Source organism: Xenopus tropicalis, chromosome 3 (assembly GCF_000004195.4).
Source record: "Xenopus tropicalis strain Nigerian chromosome 3, UCB_Xtro_10.0, whole genome shotgun sequence".
In the NCBI taxonomy this organism is placed as follows: Eukaryota; Metazoa; Chordata; class Amphibia; order Anura; family Pipidae; genus Xenopus; species Xenopus tropicalis.
This window is the reverse complement of record NC_030679.2, coordinates 138,810,124-138,832,432: the sequence shown is the minus strand read 5'-3', so window position 1 is coordinate 138,832,432 and position 22,309 is coordinate 138,810,124. Positions and strand designations below refer to the sequence as shown.

Below are 22,309 nucleotides of genomic sequence, written 5' to 3'. Positions count from 1 at the left end.
ACCCAATAGGGCTGTTCTGCCCCAATAAGGGGTAATTATATCTTAGTTGGGATCAAGTACAGGTACTGTTTTATTATTACAGAGAAAAGGGAATCATTTAACCATTAAATAAACCCAATTGGGCTGTTCTGCCCCAATAAGGGGTAATTATATCTTAGTTGGGATCAAGTACAGGTACTGTTTTATTATTACAGAGAAAAGGGGATCATTTAACCATTAAATAAACCCAATAGGGCTGTTCTGCCCCAATAAGGGGTAATTATATCTTAGTTGGGATCAAGTACAGGTACTGTTTTATTATTACAGAGAAAAGGGAATCATTTAACCATTAAATAAACCCAATAGGGCTGTTCTGCCCCCAATAAGGGGTAATTATATCTTAGTTGGGATCAAGTACAGGTACTGTTTTATTATTACAGAGAAAAGGGAATCATTTAACCTTGAAATAAACCCAATAGGGCTGTTCTGCCCCCAATAAGGGGTAATTATATCTTAGTTGGGATCAAGTACAGGTACTGTTTTATTATTACAGAGAAAAGGGAATCATTTAACCTTGAAATAAACCCAATAGGGCTGTTCTGCCCCCAATAAGGGGTAATTATATCTTAGTTGGGATCAAGTACAGGTACTGTTTTATTATTACAGAGAAAAGGGAATCATTTAACCATTAAATAAACCCAATAGGGCTGTTCTGCCCCAATAAGGGGTAATTATATCTTAGTTGGGATCAAGTACGGGTACTGTTTTATTATTACAGAGAAAAGGGAATCATTTAACCATGAAATAAACCCAATAGGGCTGTTCTGCCCCCAATAAGGGGTAATTATATCTTAGTTGGGATCAAGTACAGGTACTGTTTTATTATTACAGAGAAAAGGGAATCATTTAACCATGAAATAAACCCAATAGGGCTGTTCTGCCCCCAATAAGGGGTAATTATATCTTAGTTGGGATCAAGTACAGGTACTGTTTTATTATTACAGAGAAAAGGGAATCATTTAACCATTAAATAAACCCAATAGGGCTGTTCTGCCCCCAATAAGGGGTAATTATATCTTAGTTGGGATCAAGTACAGGTACTGTTTTATTTTTACAGAGAAATAGGAAATCAATTTTAAAAATCTAAATTATTTGATTAAAATGGAGTCTATGGGAGACAGGCTTTCCGTAATTCTGAGCTTTCTGGATATCGGGTTTCTGGATAACAGATCCCATACCTGTAGATTGAAAAATTAAGCCTGTCTGATCAACAGCTGACCAATTTGTGGCCACATATCGATCAGTGAAGCCTGTTGGAGGGCCCCATGCATGGGCAGAGAAGCTGCAATGCTCGCTTGTTGGCACAGCTTAAAGTTTGTTCTGATGTCAGTAAAAATGACCTCTTGGGGGTTCCAGTAAGGTCCTGCTATTCCCTCCCCCCTGTGGGATAATGATAGGAGGCCAGCAGGATTGTGGCGGGGGTCAAACAGGGACCAATATATGCAATTTTACCTCACAAATACCCAGTCACGTATTTTTAATTACGCTCAGTTGCGTCACTAATGTCACGACCCGTTAAAACTGAGGGGGCGGGGTTATTTTCTTTATGTAGTGTTTAATTTCAGACAGATAATTGTGTAAAGGCATGCCCTAACGCCACTGCCCGTAACCTGAGGCGGCTGAGGTGCTGCCACTATGATTGGGCCAGGTCAGCTTCTTGCCCTTACATGGAGGCAAGCTGAAGGGCGGTGCTTAGAAGTAAGGTAGCCAATGAGAAACGCAATATTTTCGAACGGTCGCGTCTTTAGCCAATGCGGCGGCGAGTTTGGAATGACTGACATGCGGAGGAGCCAATGAGTGTGCGAGGCTTGCCTGCGGAAGCGGAGTCGCTGCTGGAAGGAGTCACGTATCCGCCTCCATGGCTTGGTCAAGCAGCTTCTTATTTATTGTGCTGCCGCTGGCCGCCGCCGTTGCTGTCCAGCCTCAGGATACCGAGCTCACCTTCCTGCTGCCGGCGGGGAGACAAGAATGTTTCTACCAGACCACGCTGTACAATGGCAGTATGGAGATAGAGTACCAGGTATGGCAACTCCCCCAACTTCAGCAGTGAGCCCCCAACTCCCTACCTGCAAACCCAGTGCTGCTGCAGGGCATCATGGGAGGTGTGACTTGTCCTTCCCTTGGGTTGATTTTTGGGTGGGAAGTAAATCTGTCAGTACATCTGGGGATTCTGGGAGTTGTAGACCAGCAGTCATTGGTCCCTGCACCAGAAGCTGACAATTCATTACTAGGTGTCAAGTTGCCCTTTAGTTTCTCTGAGTACTTTCATTTCATACTTTCCATACAGCGCCAATTCCATGTATAATACCCCAGAACCCACAGCAGGATAAATACAGTGCCAATTCCATGTATAATACCCCAGAACCCACAGCAGGATAAATACAGTGCCAATTCCATGTATAATACCCCAGAACCCACAGCAGGATAAATACAGTGCCAATTCCATGTATAATACCCCAGAACCCACAGCAGGATAAATACAGTGCCAATTCCATGTATAATACCCCAGAACCCACAGCAGGATAAATACAGTGCCAATTCCATGTATAATACCCCAGAACACACGGCAGGATAAATACAGTGCCAATTCCATGTATAATACCCCCAGAACCCACAGCAGGATAAATACAGTGCCAATTCCATGTATAATACCCCAGAACACACGGCAGGATAAATACAGTGCCAATTCCATGTATAATACCCAGAACCCACAGCAGGATAAATACAGTGCCAATTCCATGTATAATACCCCAGAACCCACAGCAGGATAAATACAGTGCCAATTCCATGTATAATACCCCAGAACCCACAGCAGGATAAATACAGTGCCAATTCCATGTATAATACCCCAGAACCCACAGCAGGATAAATACAGTGCCAATTCCATGTATAATACCCAGAACCCACGGCAGGATAAATACAGTGCCAATTCCATGTATAATACCCAGAACCCACAGCAGGATAAATACAGTGCCAATTCCATGTATAATACCCCAGAACCCACAGCAGGATAAATACAGTGCCAATTCCATGTATAATACCCCAGAACCCACAGCAGGATAAATACAGTGCCAATTCCATGTATAATACCCCAGAACCCACAGCAGGATAAATACAGTGCCAATTCCATGTATAATACCCCAGAACCCACAGCAGGATAAATACAGTGCCAATTCCATGTATAATACCCCAGAACCCACGGCAGGATAAATACAGTGCCAATTCCATGTATAATACCCAGAACCCACGGCAGGATAAATACAGTGCCAATTCCATGTATAATACCCCAGAACCCACAGCAGGATAAATACAGTGCCAATTCCATGTATAATACCCCAGAACCCACGGCAGGATAAATACAGTGCCAATTCCATGTATAATACCCCAGAACCCACGGCAGGATAAATACAGTGCCAATTCCATGTATAATACCCCAGAACCCACAGCAGGATAAATACAGTGCCAATTCCATGTATAATACCCCAGAACCCACGGCAGGATAAATACAGTGCCAATTCCATGTATAATACCCCAGAACCCACGGCAGGATAAATACAGTGCCAATTCCATGTATAATACCCCAGAACCCACAGCAGGATAAATACAGTGCCAATTCCATGTATAATACCCCAGAACCCACAGCAGGATAAATACAGTGCCAATTCCATGTATAATACCCCAGAACCCACGGCAGGATAAATACAGTGCCAATTCCATGTATAATACCCAGAACCCACAGCAGGATAAATACAGTGCCAATTCCATGTATAATACCCAGAACCCACGGCAGGATAAGTACAGTGCCAATTCCATGTATAATACCCCAGAACCCACAGCAGGATAAATACATTGCCAATTCCATGTATAATACCCCAGAACCCACAGCAGGATAAATACAGTGCCAATTCCATGTATAATACCCCAGAACCCACAGCAGGATAAATACAGTGCCAATTCCATGTATAATACCCCAGAACCCACAGCAGGATAAATACAGTGCCAATTCCATGTATAATACCCAGAACCCACGGCAGGATAAATACAGTGCCAATTCCATGTATAATACCCAGAACCCACAGCAGGATAAATACAGTGCCAATTCCATGTATAATACCCCAGAACCCACAGCAGGATAAATACAGTGCCAATTCCATGTATAATACCCCAGAACCCACAGCAGGATAAATACAGTGCCAATTCCATGTATAATACCCCAGAACCCACAGCAGGATAAATACAGTGCCAATTCCATGTATAATACCCCAGAACCCACGGCAGGATAAATACAGTGCCAATTCCATGTATAATACCCAGAACCCAAGGCAGGATAAATACAGTGCCAATTCCATGTATAATACCCCAGAACCCACGGCAGGATAAATACAGTGCCAATTCCATGTATAATACCCAGAACCCACGGCAGGATAAATACAGTGCCAATTCCATGTATAATACCCAGAACCCACGGCAGGATAAGTACAGTGCCAATTCCATGTATAATACCCCAGAACCCACAGCAGGATAAATACAGTGCCAATTCCATGTATAATACCCCAGAACCCACAGCAGGATAAATACAGTGCCAATTCCATGTATAATACCCCAGAACCCACAGCAGGATAAATACAGTGCCAATTCCATGTATAATACCCCAGAACCCACAGCAGGATAAATACAGGGCCAATTCCATGTATAATACCCCAGAACCCACGGCAGGATAAATACAGGGCCAATTCCATGTATAATACCCCAGAACCCACGGCAGGATAAATACAGTGCCAATTCCATGTATAATACCCCAGAACCCACGGCAGGATAAATACAGTGCCAATTCCATGTATAATACCCCAGAACACACGGCAGGATAAATACAGGGCCAATTCCATGTATAATACCCCAGAACCCACGGCAGGATAAATACAGTGCCAATTCCATGTATAATACCCAGAACACACAGCAGGATAAATACAGGGCCAATTCCATGTATAATACCCCAGAACCCACAGCAGGATAAATACAGTGCCAATTCCATGTATAATACCCCAGAACCCACAGCAGGATAAATACAGGGCCAATTCCATGTATAATACCCCAGAACCCACAGCAGGATAAATACAGGGCCAATTCCATGTATAATACCCCAGAACCCACAGCAGGATAAATACAGTGCCAATTCCATGTATAATACCCCAGAACCCACAGCAGGATAAATACAGTGCCAATTCCATGTATAATACCCAGAACACACAGCAGGATAAATACAGGGCCAATTCCATGTATAATACCCCAGAACCCACAGCAGGATAAATACAGGGCCAATTCCATGTATAATACCCCAGAACCCACAGCAGGATAAATACAGTGCCAATTCCATGTATAATACCCTAGAACCCACAGCAGGATAAATACAGTGCCAATTCCATGTATAATACCCCAGAACACACGGCAGGATAAATACAGTGCCAATTCCATGTATAATACCCCAGAACACACGGCAGGATAAATACAGTGCCAATTCCATGTATAATACCCCAGAACACACGGCAGGATAAATACAGTGCCAATTCCATGTATAATACCCCAGAACACACGGCAGGATAAATACAGTGCCAATTCCATGTATAATACCCCAGAACACACGGCAGGATAAATACAGTGCCAATTCCATGTATAATACCCCAGAACCCACAGCAGGATAAATACAGTGCCAATTCCATGTATAATACCCCAGAACCCACAGCAGGATAAATACAGTGCCAATTCCATGTATAACACCCCAGAACCCACAGCAGGATAAATACAGTGCCAATTCCATGTATAATACCCAGAACACACAGCAGGATAAATACAGGGCCAATTCCATGTATAATACCCCAGAACCCACAACAGGATAAATACAGGGCCAATTCCATGTATAATACCCCAGAACCCACAGCAGGATAAATACAGTGCCAATTCCATGTATAATACCCCAGAACCCACAGCAGGATAAATACAGTGCCAATTCCATGTATAATACCCCAGAACCCACAGCAGGATAAATACAGTGCCAATTCCATGTATAATACCCAGAACACACAGCAGGATAAATACAGGGCCAATTCCATGTATAATACCCCAGAACCCACAACAGGATAAATACAGGGCCAATTCCATGTATAATACCCCAGAACCCACAGCAGGATAAATACAGGGCCAATTCCATGTATAATACCCCACACAGATTCAGTTTTAATGGACTTTACTACCTGTCCCTATTATTAAATGTGTAGAGTTCTTCAGCTGATTAAAGGGAAACTACCATGAAAAGTAAAATAAATATAATTCCTTTTATTAATGTTGCAATACAATGTATTATTATTTTTTTCATCCTCAGAGAACTATATACATAGTGCATACAGCTAACAGCAGCCAGTGGCCTGTAGGTTATGCAAGCAGCAGGGGGAACTTTGGACCTGCCGGCCCCTATTCTTTGACAGCACTGCCTGCTGGTTTCAGTGTGCTCTTTATTACATTATCAGCCTATAGGTTTCTGAAGGAATGTTGGCGCCAAGACTTCAGACTGGGGGCAACAGGTTGGTGGGGGTGGGCTGATCTTTGTGTGGGCAAGACGTCAGCTGTGAGTTCAGGTGAGGAGTCAACTTGGCAAGTGGTTCTGGTGGAAGTTGTAGGCTCTGGAACTGTTCAGCAGTAGCAATGTGTGGGTCGGTCCAAAGCCTATGGGTTGGGCGGGTTTGGGCATACACTCTCATAGTATTGCCAGGTTTGGGCTGAGTTCTTTCTTCCGCTCTCCTAGCCCAGGACCTTGCATTGATTGGCTTCTGCTTCTGGAAGCCATTATTTATAGGCCCCATCCCCTTTGTGATGTTTAAGATGGGACGGCGATGGTCTGTAAATAGAAGTAAATTACCGGGTCGGGTTGCAGGTCGACATTTTGTAACACATGTTACAGTTACGATTGTACTCTCCACTAACGTCCAGGGGTGAATCATCAGATATGAGGTAGAACCAGTAGGGATTCTACCCCTATCTGACGATTCAGCCCTAAACCCTACAAAATCTCATTCATTTATACAATAATATTGGTGCGTGTATGGCCGGCTTAAGGCAGGCACCATTAGGGCCAAGTGTGTGTCTCCTATTGATGTGTCCCTAAGAAACATGCGGAGAGACCAATCCCTCCCGATTATGGAAGGGAGACTTTATAAAGGAATTGTGTTTCCTGTTTCTGTTAATATGACCCAGTGTGGTCGGTACTGAATCCAATTCTGTCCTTTCCTGGCCAGGTGATCGGCGGTGCTGGCCTAGATGTGGACTTCTCGGTCACTACTCCCTCGGGGATCTTGCTTATCATGGAGAGACGGCGATCGGACGGCGTGCATACGTGAGTGGCGGCCCCTACAAAGGCCTTCTCCATAGATATCTTTGCTTGCACGTACTGTATGTGTTCCTAACCGACTCCTCCCGTGGTATCTTTGCAGCGTGGAGCCGACCGAGGCTGGTGACTACATGATCTGTTTCGATAACTCCTTCAGCACCATCTCAGAGAAACTGGTTTTCTTTGAGCTCATATTCGACAATCAGCAGGGGGACGAGGAGCCAGATAGCTGGGCGGACGTCGTGGAACCTGATGAGCTTCTGGACATAAAGCTGGAGGACATCAAGGTACGATGCTGCCCATTGGCTTTCTGGAGTTTGAGTGAACTGCAGGGGTCAGTGCATTGATGCCCCCGTTTATACCTCGATGCTCTGATATCGCTTGCCTTCTCCTCATGATGTTCTACTCTCCTTTTCTTCTCCTTGCCCTAGGAGTCCATAGAGAGCGTGAAGTCCAGGCTGGAGCGCAGTATCCAAATGCAGACGGTACTTCGCGCCTTCGAGGCGCGAGATCGGAACCTCCAGGACAGCAACCTCGAGAGAGTGAACTTCTGGTCAGCCATCAACGTCGGCGTGTTGGTCACGGTGGCCTTCCTGCAGGTGTACATGCTGAAAAGCCTCTTCGACGACAAGCGCAAGATCCGGACTTAATGCTCGTGGTGTCTCCGGGCGGGAGCGGGAATATCTGGCGCTTCCGCCACCTTGAACGTCTTCCGTTTACCTTTGAGGACATTGGATGATGGAGATGCCTCCCATGATCATGATTTTATGGGAAGAACCGTACAACAAAATTTACAAAATGGGTGGAAATCCATTTTTACTTGTAGCAGAGATCTTAAAGCAATAACGACCTGTAATTATCCTGTTTGCCTAAGCACCTCAGATATATGGCCGCCCTGTCTGTCCCAGTCCCAACGCATCTAGCAGCAGAAGCCTCTCGTGGAGTAGGGGAGCTTACTATATACGTACTTGAAGGGTACAAGGACACTTGGAGAGATCACACCTGGGTTTGTAGCCACCAGATGGTACCTATGGCTGCATGTCTGCCCACAATATTGCCCTCTGAAAGGGCAAAGACTGTAGCCACAGCTTTCCAGGAACGGCTCGGTTCAGTAGTGGCTCTGGGTCACTGAGTCCTTCCCTAATAGACTTGGTGCAAGGGTAACTACACAGACTGTTAAAGGGGTAGTTCACTTTTAGTATGTTATATAATGGCCTATTTCTAGCAACTTTGCCATTGGTCTTTCATTATTTATATTTTTATAGTTTTTTTTTTTAGTTATTTGCTTTCTTTCCTGCCTCTTTCCAGTTTTCAGATGGGGGGTCGCTGACCCTGGCAGAAAAAAATCTATTGCTTTGTGTGGCTACAATTGTATTGTTATTGTTACTTTTAATTTCTTAAGGTGGCCATACATGTTAAGATCCGCTCGCTTGGGAGGTCACCATCGAGCGGATCTTCTCCCGATATCCCCCACCTACAGGTGGGGGATGTAGGGTGAATTCAGGCTAATTTGGGCATTTGGCCCTGGGGCCAAATGATTGAATTAGAACGCTGGTAATAGGCGCCGTCGGTTTGGGGACCGCATCAGTGAGCCGACGAGGTCCCCGATCCGACTACATTTTTTAACCTGCCCGATTTCAGGCCAGATATCGGTCGGGCAGGCCCGTCGGTAGTGCCCATACACAGGCCAATAAGCTGGCGAATCGGTCTAAGGGACCCATATCGGCAGCTACAATCGGCCTGTGTATGGCCAACTTTACTTCCCTATTCAGTCCTTCACCTACTCATATTCCAGTCTCTCATTCAAACCACAACCTGGTTGCTAGCATTATAAAGACCCTAGCAACCAGATACTTGCTAAAGTAAGAGCTGCCGAACAAAAAGCTAAATAACCAGAATACAACAAAAAATAAAGACTAATTGCAAATTGTCTCATTAGAGTTAAAGTAGAACTACCCCTTTCCAGGCAGCACCGTGATTGCAACACAAAGGCACAATTTAGGGACGGGGGTTGGTACGACGGCGATTGTGCGTTGGGAGCCCGTAGGCTGCAATTCTCACCGATTACCTGCCAGATTCTGATTGGACTGTTCCCAAGTGAATTTTGTGGGTTGTGTTATTTATGTGGGAGGGGCCCAGTATGGTGTGCAAGAGGTGCCAATTGATGCTAAAGGCATAAAGGTGAATGGGGGCTGTTTTTGGCCCTGCCCCCTAAGTGCCCAAAATCTCCATTGCCCCAAAATGTCTCGTTTCCCCCCCCCGTCTGCACTGCCTTACTCCTCTCTCCCTCCTTTATAAACACCCAGTAAATTTGCACCTGGGCAGAAACCCATAGTGACCAATCAGATGCTTGCTTTCATTGTTGTACCTGCAGCCAGCTTATAGGGGGTGGTTCACCTTCATATTATTATATATTCAATATATTATAGAATGGCCCATCCCTAGCAAGATTGCAATTGATCTTTATTATTTATTTTTTTTATAGTTTTTAAATGATTTTTTCCTCTGCTACATCTTTCCAGCTACCAAATAGGGGGGTCACTGACCCCGGCAGCCAAAAACCATTGCTCTGTGAGGCTACACGTTTTATTATTACTTTTAATTTTATATTTTTCTGCTCGTCCCCTCTGCTATTCATATTCCAGCCTCTCATTCAACACACTGCCTGGTTGCTAAGGTAAACCAGAGTCTAGCAACCAAATAGATGCTAAATAACTGAAAAACCACAAATAATAAAAGATGAAAACCAATTGCAAATTGTCTCAAAATACTAAAAAGTTAATATAAAGGTGAACAAATCTGATTACTGATTGGTTGCTATGAGTTACAGCCCTGGTACAAATACGCCCAGTGTTTATAAAAGAGATCTGCTGTTTTTCAAGCACAAAGTAGAGCTGGTGTCACGCTCTGGCCAATAGCAGCTGTTAAACTGTGACGGAAGGCGGGTTCAAGGCTCTGATTGGCTGGTGAGATTTACATTGTAACCCCCAGTTTTGTTAACTTTCTGTTTTTATACGGGGTGTGTGTGTGGGGGCTGTGCAAGCTGCCTAGGGGGAGATTTTCATATGGATCTTTACGTTTCACCCCCCTGACAAAGTTTGGGGTCGGGGGGCACATTGGAAATGTTCATACAGCCTAAAGGTGGCCCTCCATTAGGGACAGCCAGTTAGGGCTCAGTATTAGCGGGGCGCCGAGGTACAGGAATAATATATATCTCTGTGGGACACACAGACATTGCTGCTATGAAAGGATTTTATATTTTTATAAGACTTCATATCCGTGCCTCTCTAGCCCCTCCTCCCTCCCCACGTTGCTCAGAACAAACCCTCCCCCCCTATTTCCACACGTTGGTGATTTTTAAATGGAAATTGTTTTTATATATTTGCGTGACCTCGTCATGTGATCAATGTCATTAACAGAATGATGCCGAATGGAGAGATTTCTAGACAATTCGTCTTTAATAAATGGACGTTTTTGGATCCGTGCGTTTGAGCATTTTATTGGCAGAGGTGTTTGGTTACAGCTACATCAACTTTCAGGGGCAGATTTATCAAAATGTGAAATTTGACCTCACCCACTTTCTAATTCATTCCTATGGGTATTTATCAATGGGTGAAAGTTACTGTTTGATAAATATGCTCCTAAAAATCCCATAGGAATGAATAGAAAGTGGGTGAGTTTTTCCGCAGTGAACTGTAATTTCATTTTGATCAGCCCCTTAGTATGGGGTTAGCAGTAGAGGACAGTTTGCAATTGGTCTTCATTCTATAATCTAAATAAATATATATATATATTATTTATAGACTTGGTCTATATTGGGTGGGCTGCCCAACTAATATATGGTTGTACATTGGGCGGGTTTGGAAATCCCACGGGTAGAGGGTGCTGGTGTGGTCCTCTCCTGATGGGTTAGTATAAGCCCCCATTACAATCCAATCATTGGCCCAGGGACCAAATGATCAGATTATTCCTATTAGGCCCAGCCTGTCGACGGCCATATTGTTTGAAAATTGGCCTATTCGGCAAGCACACCACCAAACGAGTATATGAGCAAAAGCAAAACTGCAGGGATTGGACCCTTCTCTAATATATGTCTATGTAAAGGAGAACTTCCCCTTTAAACAGACCATAGAGTTCATAATGTATGCAGAGGGGTGACAACAGGACGGGCAGAACCAGTTGCTGTTTTGAGACATACTGGAACCCTTGTATTTGATGTGAGTTTGGGTTCCTATACAGCCTGGGGGTCACCAACATGGCAGCTTTGTGCCAGCAGAGGGGAATCACGCAGTCCTAATGTAACTGTAGGAGTGAGTTCTAATGCACCCTCAGCCCTAAGGATATGCATGTTATAAAGAACACAGGGTGGGTATAAATGCACATTATTTAGGGAACATGCACCGGGCAGAATATTCCAGCTGCCATACTGCTTGCCTAGGCAGGGCCGGTACCCATAGCCAGCGGTGCGGGGTTCTGAGGCAATATGGCCGCTGGGCAAGGGGGATATTGACAACACAAGACATCAGTGAGTATCCCATAAATACACGGCTGCCTTTATTAACATACTGGTGTATCGGGGGTTAAATACAAAGTCTCCTAATAAAATCTCTCTGTAGAATATCTATGCGGGGGGGGGGCGCGGCATTAAATTTAAGGCACAGTTGAGATTCCAGCGAAAGAAGAATAACACAGGATGTTACAGGAGGACACACAGGTAATATATAAAGGGGCCGAGGCGAGACAGGCCGTAGTTAGCAACACCGTTATTTCCAAGGCAGGTTACAGGGTTAGGGCCCATGAAATGTATCAGTTGCCAGTAGTCGGTCCAACAGTGCAGCTTTGGTTGTTGCCCCCCAGGGATACACATATTCAATGGGCCGTAGCCCTTACAGTCCATTATCAGGGGGGACAGTGTGGGGAAGGCACAATGGAAAAAATCAGCCAGATATCTATGGGTTGGACTATTCCATCAGTCACATGTGCCTGCAATCGCCATGGGGGGGGGGGGGGGGGTTTATTTACATTATTCAAAAAAATATTGATTATATAGGCAACGAGGGCCACACCCCTAAGGCTGCCACCCTAGGGTGCCTCTATATAGATCCGGCCCCGCCCCCAGTGGGGAGTTGTACCGTAATGGAATGATCTGAATGGTGGGCGGAGGCACGCAGAAACGTCTGGCAATGGCAGCCAATAAGCTAAAGGTTTTTTACCGTAACATAACTTTATGTTAGAAAATGGACAATTCTTAGCAACTTTTTAGTTGGTCTTCATTTTTCTTTTAAAGTTAATGCATTATTTGCTTTCTTGTTTTCACAGACCCGGGCAGCCAAAACATTATTGCTCTTTGAAGCTATGATATTTATTGGTAAAATGACCATTTTATTACTTATCTGTATATTCCAGTCTCTCATTTATATCAATGCATGGTTGCTACGGTAAACTGCATCCTAGCAACCAGATAGCCGCTGAATTAAAAAAAAAAAACCAAAACGTAATTCTATAACCACACAAAAAAATGAAGACCAACTGCAAATGGTTTTAGAATAGCACTCTACATTACACTGAAAGTTAATATAAAGGTGAATTACCTGGATAAAAGCCACAGTGGAGGCAGCTGCTGCCGACTAGAACGGATTATAATAAAGGACTGGGGGCCAAGCGATAGTCTCTCATAACCCAGTAACCCCCCCATGTGATAGCGCAGGATTCTCCTGACCCACTGCACCATGTGACTGATTTACCCAGATACCCAAGAACCTAATCTACATATTGAAATTGGAACAAAACTCCCCACCATTGGATCGTTAGGAGAAAACATGGTTACCTTTATTAGTCCCAGACCTTAAGGCAAAGTACATTGGGTTCGGCCGGGCACAAAATCACTGAAATTGGGCCAAATCCCCCAAAAAATGGAAACCTTGATGTCCAAAAATGTTGGGGGGAGAGGGCTGCCCAGGGGGGGCCAAGGGGAGTGGCATGTAAGCGATTCTTACTGGTTACCAGCATCAGCAGTATGGGATCAGCTGATTGGCTGCTCACTTAGCGCCGCTCATCCCATATACACTGGCCCTTTATGGCGGTCCAACCATTTCCCATGGCCTATACTATACCTATACATTATGTCAGTATGGGAGAATGTGTGAGGGTGAAGCCCAGGCACCAGGAGGAAATGGGCTTTTGGTAGCCAATAAGAGCTTCCCGATAGGCGAGCAGCAGTCACGGGGGCAGAACCAATCAGGAAGCAGTAGGGTGCCCTATAAAAAGCACCAAAGGCGGCAATGAGAGGGCAGGTCAGTACCCCGGGGGTTCCAGCATGGACTCGTGGCTCACAAGGTTCTTTTCAGTCCAGCGGGGTCGGCTCCTTGGGGAAAAGGAAGCCATGTTCTTCTGCAGCCCTTCTGTTAGGGCCTTGGTGCCGCCATCTTCAGCCACTCATTGCAGTACGTGGGCCATGTGCAGGCATCAAACCATGGGGGGCGCCCGGGTACCATACCGAGGGCAAAGGGAGAAGAGATGGAAGGAGGTCGGGTCTTTTCACCAATAGTTGGGCTTGGCTGGAGCAGTGGGAGGGGGCCTCCTGCGCAGAGGGAATAAAGGGGAAATAAGAATAAAAGGGAATAAAGGGGAAATAAGAATAAAAGGGAATAAAGGGGAAATAAGAATAAAAGGGAATAAAGGGGAAATAAGAATAAAAGGGAATAAAGGGGAAATAAGAATAAAAGGGAATAAAGGGGAAATAAGAATAAAAGGGAATAAAGGGGAAATAAGAATAAAACTGCCAACATGACGGAGATGAAAGCATTACGGGCGGGATGGGTATGCTCTGTGCTGAGGGGGGGGGGGTTAGTGTGACATTAAAGGGAAAGTTAACCTCACCTTTTTATCAGTGTGTAAGCAAACATCACCGGTGATGTCGCCCATAGCAACCAATCAGATCTTTGCTTTTGTCTTCTAAATTCTAGGTGTTCAATTTGAATTGCTGATTGGTTGCTATGGGCAACATCACCGGTGATGGCTTACACACCGATATAACCCTTAGTATAATTATAGATGGACCTACAGTATTTTGTCTTCTTCCAGCCTGTCATGAAAAACTACTATCTGGTTGTTAGGGTCAGTGACCCTAGTGAGTTCAGTTTTATTCTGTGGTGACTAAGCCCTAGCAACCAGACAGCGCAACAAGTTGCAAAACAAATATGAACAAGCCGTATAAAATGAAGACTAACTGCAAATTGTCTCGGAATGTCGAAACTACCTCTTTCATGTGATGCATAATATCACCAGCAGGGGAGGCTAGTGGTTGCGTTGGGGGTTACAGCCAGGTTAGTGGGTACAAAAGAGGAGCTTTTATTGCTGTAGGTGCTCTGTTAAAGGGGAACTGTCAGTTTAATGAAAAGAAAAGGGGCGGTTAATAATCCTAACGCCAAAAAGCAGTTACTGGCAGCAGGAACATACTACGCAGGGAAGCACACTGATTGGATCCCCACACAGGCCAATAAGATACTGGGATACTTATTATCAGAGATCACATGCAGTTTGTGCAGATATTTATAGCGGTGATAGTTGCCCTTTAATAGGGAAATGTGCCCAATGACACTGGATTCTAAGCAGCTTCCCAGTACCCATGTATTCCTCATTCCCAGCAGGCTCCTAGTTACGTATAGAGGCGCCCATACAGGCTCAGACTAAAGACTGATTGGGCAGCTTACCTGCCCGTGTATTGGCACCCCCGGCAGCCTACCCAACCAGATCTGGCCTGAAACTGGGCAAGTGTCAATCAGCAAGTTTGATTTAGTGTCGGATCGGGGGCCGCATCGGCTCGTTTGGCTCTCTGTGTGACGGCTCCTGTACCCATCCTTGGAATTTAATTGTTTGGCCCCAGGGCCATATGATCAAATGTGCCCAATATCACCCACCCCAGGGGGCAGAGCAGGGAGAGAGACACCTTTACTCTCATTTGTATTGAAAGCAGCACCTGTCTGTCCCTTTCCCTTCCCTGCACTGCTGGTTCCGACTCCTGATACAACTTCCCAAGATCCATTCATTCCTCATTCTCACTGGGTTTATAGTTATGTGTAACTGTCACTGTGTCTGTCCCTTTCCCTTCTCTGCACTGCTGGTTCTGACTCCTGATACAACTCCCCAATATCCATTCATTCCTCATTCTCACTGGGTTTATAGTTATGTGTAACTGTCACTGTGTCTGTCCCTTTCCCTTCTCTGCACTGCTGGTTCTGACTCCTGATACAACTCCCCAATATCCATTCATCCCTCATTCTCACTGGGTTTATAGTTATGTGTAACTGTCACTGTGTCTGTCCCTTTCCCTTCCCTGCACTGCTGGTTCTGACTCCTGATACAACTCCCCAATACCCATTCATTCCTCATTCTCACTGGGTTTATAGTTATGTGTAACTGTCACTGTGTCTGTCCCTTTCCCTTCTCTGCACTGCTGGTTCTGACTCCTGATACAACTCCCCAATATCCATTCATTCCTCATTCTCACTGGGTTTATAGTTATGTGCATCTATCATTGCTACTGAAAGCAGTGTCTGTCTGTCTGTCTGTCCCTTTCCCTTCTCTGCACTGCACTGCTGGTTCTGACTCCTGATACAACTTCCCAATATCCAATCATTGCTCTGTGCATCTGTCATTGCTACTGAAAGCAGTGTCTGTCTGTCCCTTTTTCTTCTCTGCACTGCTGGTTCTGACTCCTGATACAACTTCCCAATATCCAATCATTGCTCTGTGCATCTGTCATTGCTACTGAAAGCAGCGTCTGTCTGTCCCTTTCTGTCCCCCTGGTTCTGACTAGGGATACACAGAATACAGGATTCGGGTCAGTATTTGGCCAAATCTTTTACAAAGGATTCGGTGGATTTGTTGCATCCCTAGTTGTGACTGTTGGAACGATGTAGCAGAAGCCATGTGACTAACAGCCCTGTGAGTAGGCAAAGGGGGGCTCCTGTTACACTGCCCCCCAGGGTTGGATGAGGGAAGGGAAGACAGACGCTGCCCTCAGTTGCAAAGTTAGGGAACATGGATTATGAATGGATATTGGCAAGTTGCTTAGAATGGCGTTTTCTTTCATTAGTAAAAAACAAAAAAACAAAAAACGTGTTTTGTGTTCATTTCCCCTTTAAATGCCATGCTCACACATGGATGCAATAGGTGAGAGACTTAGCATGGCACAGTGCCGCCTACCGATACCCCCACTCGCCCCACACACCCATCTCCCATTCCCTGAGCCCCCACTCGCCCCACACACCCATCTCCCATTCCCTGAGCCCCCACTCGCCCCACACACCCATCTCCCATTCCCTGAGCCCCCACTCGCCCCACACACCCATCTCCCATTCCCTGAGCCCTCACTCGCCCCACACACCCATCTCCCATTCCCTGAGCCCTCACTCTCCCCAGCGCACACACACACGGCCTCCCAGTGGCACCTACTGAAACCCAGGGTGCTGCCCCTGAGCCCCCACTCGCCCCACACACCCATCTCCAATTCCCTGAGCCCTCACTCTCCCCAGTGCGCGCACACGGCCTCCCAGTGGCACCTACTGAAACCCAGGGTGCTGCCCCTGAGCCCCCACTCGCCCCACACACCCATCTCCCATTCCCTGAGCCCTCACTCTCCCCAGCGCACACACACACACGGCCTCCCAGTGGCACCTACTGAAACCCAGGGTGCTGCCCCTGAGCCCCCACTCGCCCCACACACCCATCTCCAATTCCCTGAGCCCTCACTCTCCCCAGTGCGCGCACATGGCCTCCCAGTGGCACCTACTGAAACCCAGGGTGCTGCCCCTGAGCCCCCACTCGCCCCACACACCCATCTCCCATTCCCTGAGCCCTCACTCTCCCCAGCGCACACACACACGGCCTCCCAGTGGCGCCGACACATGGAGCCCATTCCTCTCACCCCCAGACCAGGAAATGGGGGGTGGGCACGGAAATATCCCCTTACGGCTCCTTCCATAAACACATGGATCCAGCTCTGTGCCTGTATGTGGCCTAATGAATAGCAGCGCTGCCCCCCCCCATCCCACCACCAATCATATCTCATGGCTGCTTTATCCAAAAGCCTAAAGGGCAACTAAGCATATGCAATGATGAACCACTTTATAGACTATATGGCTGCTGTACCAAATCTGCCCCACCTTTATCAAGGGGGCTAGTGTGGGGAGAGGGGGCAGATCTTTAGTGCTGCGCTCCCTGGGGGCTCACATAGCAACCATACTGCACAGGGGGCATTTTAAGTGTAAAGTGCACAGTAAGTGGAAGCTGCCATGTTTAATCTGCCCGGAACTCTGAGGCAATGGTGCCCCCAGTGGCAACAACCATACTGCACAGGGGGCATTTTATGTGTAAAGTGCACAGTAACAATAAGTTGCTATTTCTGGGCTTACTGATCTACATATTTATTCATATAAGTGGAAGCTGCCATGTTTAATCTGCCAGGAACTCTGAGGGAATGGTGCCCCCAGTAGGAACAATCATAAAAAAAGATGCTCGCACTTGCACCGACCCCTCCTACTTCTTCACTTGCACCGACCCCGGCCCTAACACCCACGCACCCCTCCTACTTCTTCACTTGCACCGACCCCCACGCACCCCTCCTACTTCTTCACTTGCACCGACCCCGGCCCTAACACCCACGCACCCCTCCTACTTCTTCACTTGCACCGACCCGGCCCTAACACCCACGCACCCCTCCTACTTCTTCACTTGCACCGACCCCTCCTACTTCTTCACTTGCACCGACCCCGGCCCTAACACCCACGCACCCCTCCTACTTCTTCACTTGCACCGACCCCTCCTACTTCTTCACTTGCACCGACCCCGGCCCTAACACCCACGCACCCCTCCTACTTCTTCACTTGCACCGACCCGGCCCTAACACCCACGCACCCCTCCTACTTCTTCACTTGCACCGACCCCGGCCCTAACACCCACACACCCCTCCTACTTCTTCACTTGCACCGACCCCTCCTACTTCTTCACTTGCACCGACCCCGGCCCTAACACCCACGCACCCCTCCTACTTCTTCACTTGCACCGACCCCGGCCCTAACACCCATGCACCCCTCCTACTTCTTCACTTGCACCGACCCCTCCTACTTCTTCACTTGCACCGACCCCAGCCCTAACACCCACGCACCCCTCCTACTTCTTCACTTGCACCGACCCGGCCCTAACACCCACGCACCCCTCCTACTTCTTCACTTGCACCGACCCCGGCCCTAACACCCACGCACCCCTCCTACTTCTTCACTTGCACCGACCCCGGCCCTAACACCCACGCACCCCTCCTACTTCTTCACTTGCACCGACCCCGGCCCTAACACCCACGCACCCCTCCTACTTCTTCACTTGCACCGACCCCGGCCCTAACGCCCACGCACCCCTCCTACTTCTTCACTTGCACCGACCCCAACGCCCACGCACCCCTCCTACTTCTTCACTTGCACCGGCCCTAACACCCATGCACCCCTCCTACTTCTTCACTTGCACCGACCCCTCCTACTTCTTCACTTGCACCGACCCCAGCCCTAACACCCACGCACCCCTCCTACTTCTTCACTTGCACCGACCCGGCCCTAACACCCACGCACCCCTCCTACTTCTTCACTTGCACCGACCCCGGCCCTAACACCCACGCACCCCTCCTACTTCTTCACTTGCACCGACCCCGGCCCTAACACCCACGCACCCCTCCTACTTCTTCACTTGCACCGACCCCAGCCCTAACACCCACGCACCCCTCCTACTTCTTCACTTGCACCGACCCCGGCCCTAACGCCCACGCACCCCTCCTACTTCTTCACTTGCACCGACCCCAACGCCCACGCACCCCTCCTACTTCTTCACTTGCACCGACCCCAACGCCCACGCACCCCTCCTACTTCTTCACTTGCACCGACCCCAACGCCCACGCACCCCTCCTACTTCTTCACTTGCACCGACCCCAACGCCCACGCACCCCTCCTACTTCTTCACTTGCACCGACCCCAACGCCCACGCACCCCTCCTACTTCTTCACTTGCACCGACCCCAACGCCCACGCACCCCTCCTACTTCTTCACTTGCACCGACCCCGGCCCTAACGCCCACGCACCCCTCCTACTTCTTCACTTGCACCGACCCCGGCCCCAACGCCCACGCACCCCTCCTACTTCTTCACTTGCACCGACCCCCGGCCCTAACACCCACGCACCCCTCCTACTTCTTCACTTGCACCGACCCCAACGCCCACGCACCCCTCCTACTTCTTCACTTGCACCGACCCCCACGCACCCCTCCTACTTCTTCACTTGCACCGACCCCGGCCCTAACACCCACGCACCCCTCCTACTTCTTCACTTGCACCGACCCCGGCCCCAACGCCCACGCACCCCTCCTACTTCTTCACTTGCACCGACCCCCACGCACCCCTCCTACTTCTTCACTTGCACCGACCCCGGCCCTAACACCCACGCACCCCTCCTACTTCTTCACTTGCACCAACCCCAACGCCCACGCACCCCTCCTACTTCTTCACTTGCACCGACCCCCACGCACCCCTCCTACTTCTTCACTTGCACCGACCCCGGCCCTAACACCCACGCACCCCTCCTACTTCTTCACTTGCACCGACCCCGGCCCCAACGCCCACGCACCCCTCCTACTTCTTCACTTGCACCGACCCCGGCCCCAACGCCCACGCACCCCTCCTACTTCTTCACTTGCACCGACCCCGGCCCTAACACCCACGCACCCCTCCTACTTCTTCACTTGCACCGACCCCAACGCCAACGCACCCCTCCTACTTCTACACTTGCACCGACCCCGGCCCCAACGCCCACGCACCCCTCCTACTTCTTCACTTGCACCGACCCCGGCCCTAACACCCACGCACCCCTCCTACTTCTTCACTTGCACCGACCCCAACGCCCACGCACCCCTCCTACTTCTTCACTTGCACCGACCCCAACGCCCACGCACCCCTCCTACTTCTTCACTTGCACTGACCCCAACGCCCACGCACCCCTCCTACTTCTTCACTTGCACCGACCCTGGCCCCAACGCCCACGCACCCCTCCTACTTCTTCACTTGCACCGACCCCGGCCCTAACACCCACGCACCCCTCCTACTTCTTCACTTGCACCGACCCCAACGCCCACGCACCCCTCCTACTTCTTCACTTGCACCGACCCCGGCCCTAACACCCACGCACCCCTCCTACTTCTTCACTTGCACCGACCCCGGCCCTAACACCCACGCACCCCTCCTACTTCTTCACTTGCACCGACCCCGGCCCTAACACCCACGCACCCCTCCTACTTCTTCACTTGCACCGACCCCGGCCCTAACACCCACGCACCCCTCCTACTTCTTCACTTGCACCGACCCCGGCCCCCTTCATATCTGGTACATTCTCCTCTCCCTACTTGCTATAAAAAGCAGCACCTATTTGTCTGTCGCTATTCTCTGCACTGCTGGTTCTGACTAATGACACAATGTATCAGAAGCATGCAAGGTGACATATAGGAGACATAAATAAGCAGCCAAATGCTAATTACAGTTTGGGGCCCACGGAATAGTTGTTCATTATGGATAAAGGGGTTATTGTCATTCACTTAACATGAACAGGGAAAATATCCATCAAAAATATAAAGTTTTGCATTTCCTGAGTGACAGTTACGTGTGTGCATGTAGCTACTATAGCCATCTATGGAGATTGGAGGCAGGCAACATGGCAACTCCTGTTACACCAATAGTGACATTATTGCCCCAATAGCAGCACTGCATCCCTGACAATACCCCTAAGGGGTGCACTTGTGCTTCAGCCCAGCAGACCATCTGACACTTGTCAGGGAAGGACTTCCAGTTGCACAAGTGGTGGTCAGTGCTCAGCTCTGATTGGCAGGTACATCCACAGTCTGTGCAACAGGAAAGTCCGACCTGATACAAAGTGCACACTCCAAGATTTTTCATATCTATTCCCCCAGTGGGTGCATGGTCTATGTATAATGGGCAGTCACCTGGTCAGCCTGACCTCTCTGACATGTTCAGCATTCATTTCCGCCTCTTGTTAAGGCATAATAGCCTGGTAATGCTAAGCTTTTAGGGAAAGGTGCCAATGAGAGTATGGGGTTATAGGGAGGGGTTATAGGGAGCAATAGGAGGAGTTATAGGGAGCAATAGGAGGAATTATAGGGAGGGGTTATATGGGGCAATAGGAGGGGTTATAGGGAGGGGTTATAGGGAGCAATAAGAGGGGTTATAGGGAGGGGTTATAGGGAGCAATAAGAGGGGTTATAGGGAGCAATAGGAGGAGTTATAGGGAGGGGTTATATGGAGCAATAGGAGGAGTTATAGGAAGGGGTTATATGGAGCAATAGGAGGAGTTATAGGGAGGGTTATATGGAGCAATAGGAGGAGTTATAGGGAGCAATAGGAGGAGTTATAGGGAGGGTTATATGGAGCAATAGAGGAGTTATAGGGAGGGTTATATGGAGCAATAGGAGGGGTTATATGGAGCAATAGGAGGAGTTATAGGGAGGGGTTATATGGAGCAATAGGAGGAGTTATAGGGAGGGGTTATATAGAGCAATAGGAGGAGTTATAGGGAGGGGTTATATGGAGCAATAGGAGGAGTTATAGGGAGGGTTATATGGAGCAATAGGAGGAGTTATAGGGAGCAATAGGAGGAGTTATAGGGAGGGTTATATGGAGCAATAGAGGAGTTATAGGGAGGGTTATATGGAGCAATAGGAGGGGTTATATGGAGCAATAGGAGGAGTTATAGGGAGGGGTTATATGGAGCAATAGGAGGAGTTATAGGGAGGGGTTATATAGAGCAATAGGAGGAGTTATAGGGAGGGGTTATATGGAGCAATAGG

The 22,309-nt window shown here is 48.1% G+C and overlaps 2 protein-coding genes across 2 annotated transcripts in view; one reads left to right on the top strand and one right to left on the bottom strand.

The window, feature by feature from the left end:
* The first annotated feature begins 1,862 nt into the window (after positions 1 to 1,862).
* tmed1 (transmembrane p24 trafficking protein 1) lies at positions 1,863 to 10,896 on the top strand. The gene is given in 4 exon segments (NM_001045798.1): positions 1,863 to 2,059; positions 7,326 to 7,423; positions 7,521 to 7,704; positions 7,849 to 10,896. Coding segments are annotated over 4 exon segments (663 nt in total). The 5' UTR covers positions 1,863 to 1,897; the 3' UTR covers positions 8,068 to 10,896.
* A 1,051-nt stretch (positions 10,897 to 11,947) lies between these two features.
* dnm2 (dynamin 2) overlaps positions 11,948 to 22,309 on the bottom strand; it is a 61,211-nt gene continuing 50,849 nt past the window's right edge. Inside the window, exon 22 of the mRNA XM_012953103.3 lies at positions 11,948 to 13,997. Coding sequence (XP_012808557.2) covers positions 13,955 to 13,997 — 43 coding nt within the window. The 3' untranslated portion in view covers positions 11,948 to 13,954. The remainder of the gene's footprint in view (positions 13,998 to 22,309) is intronic.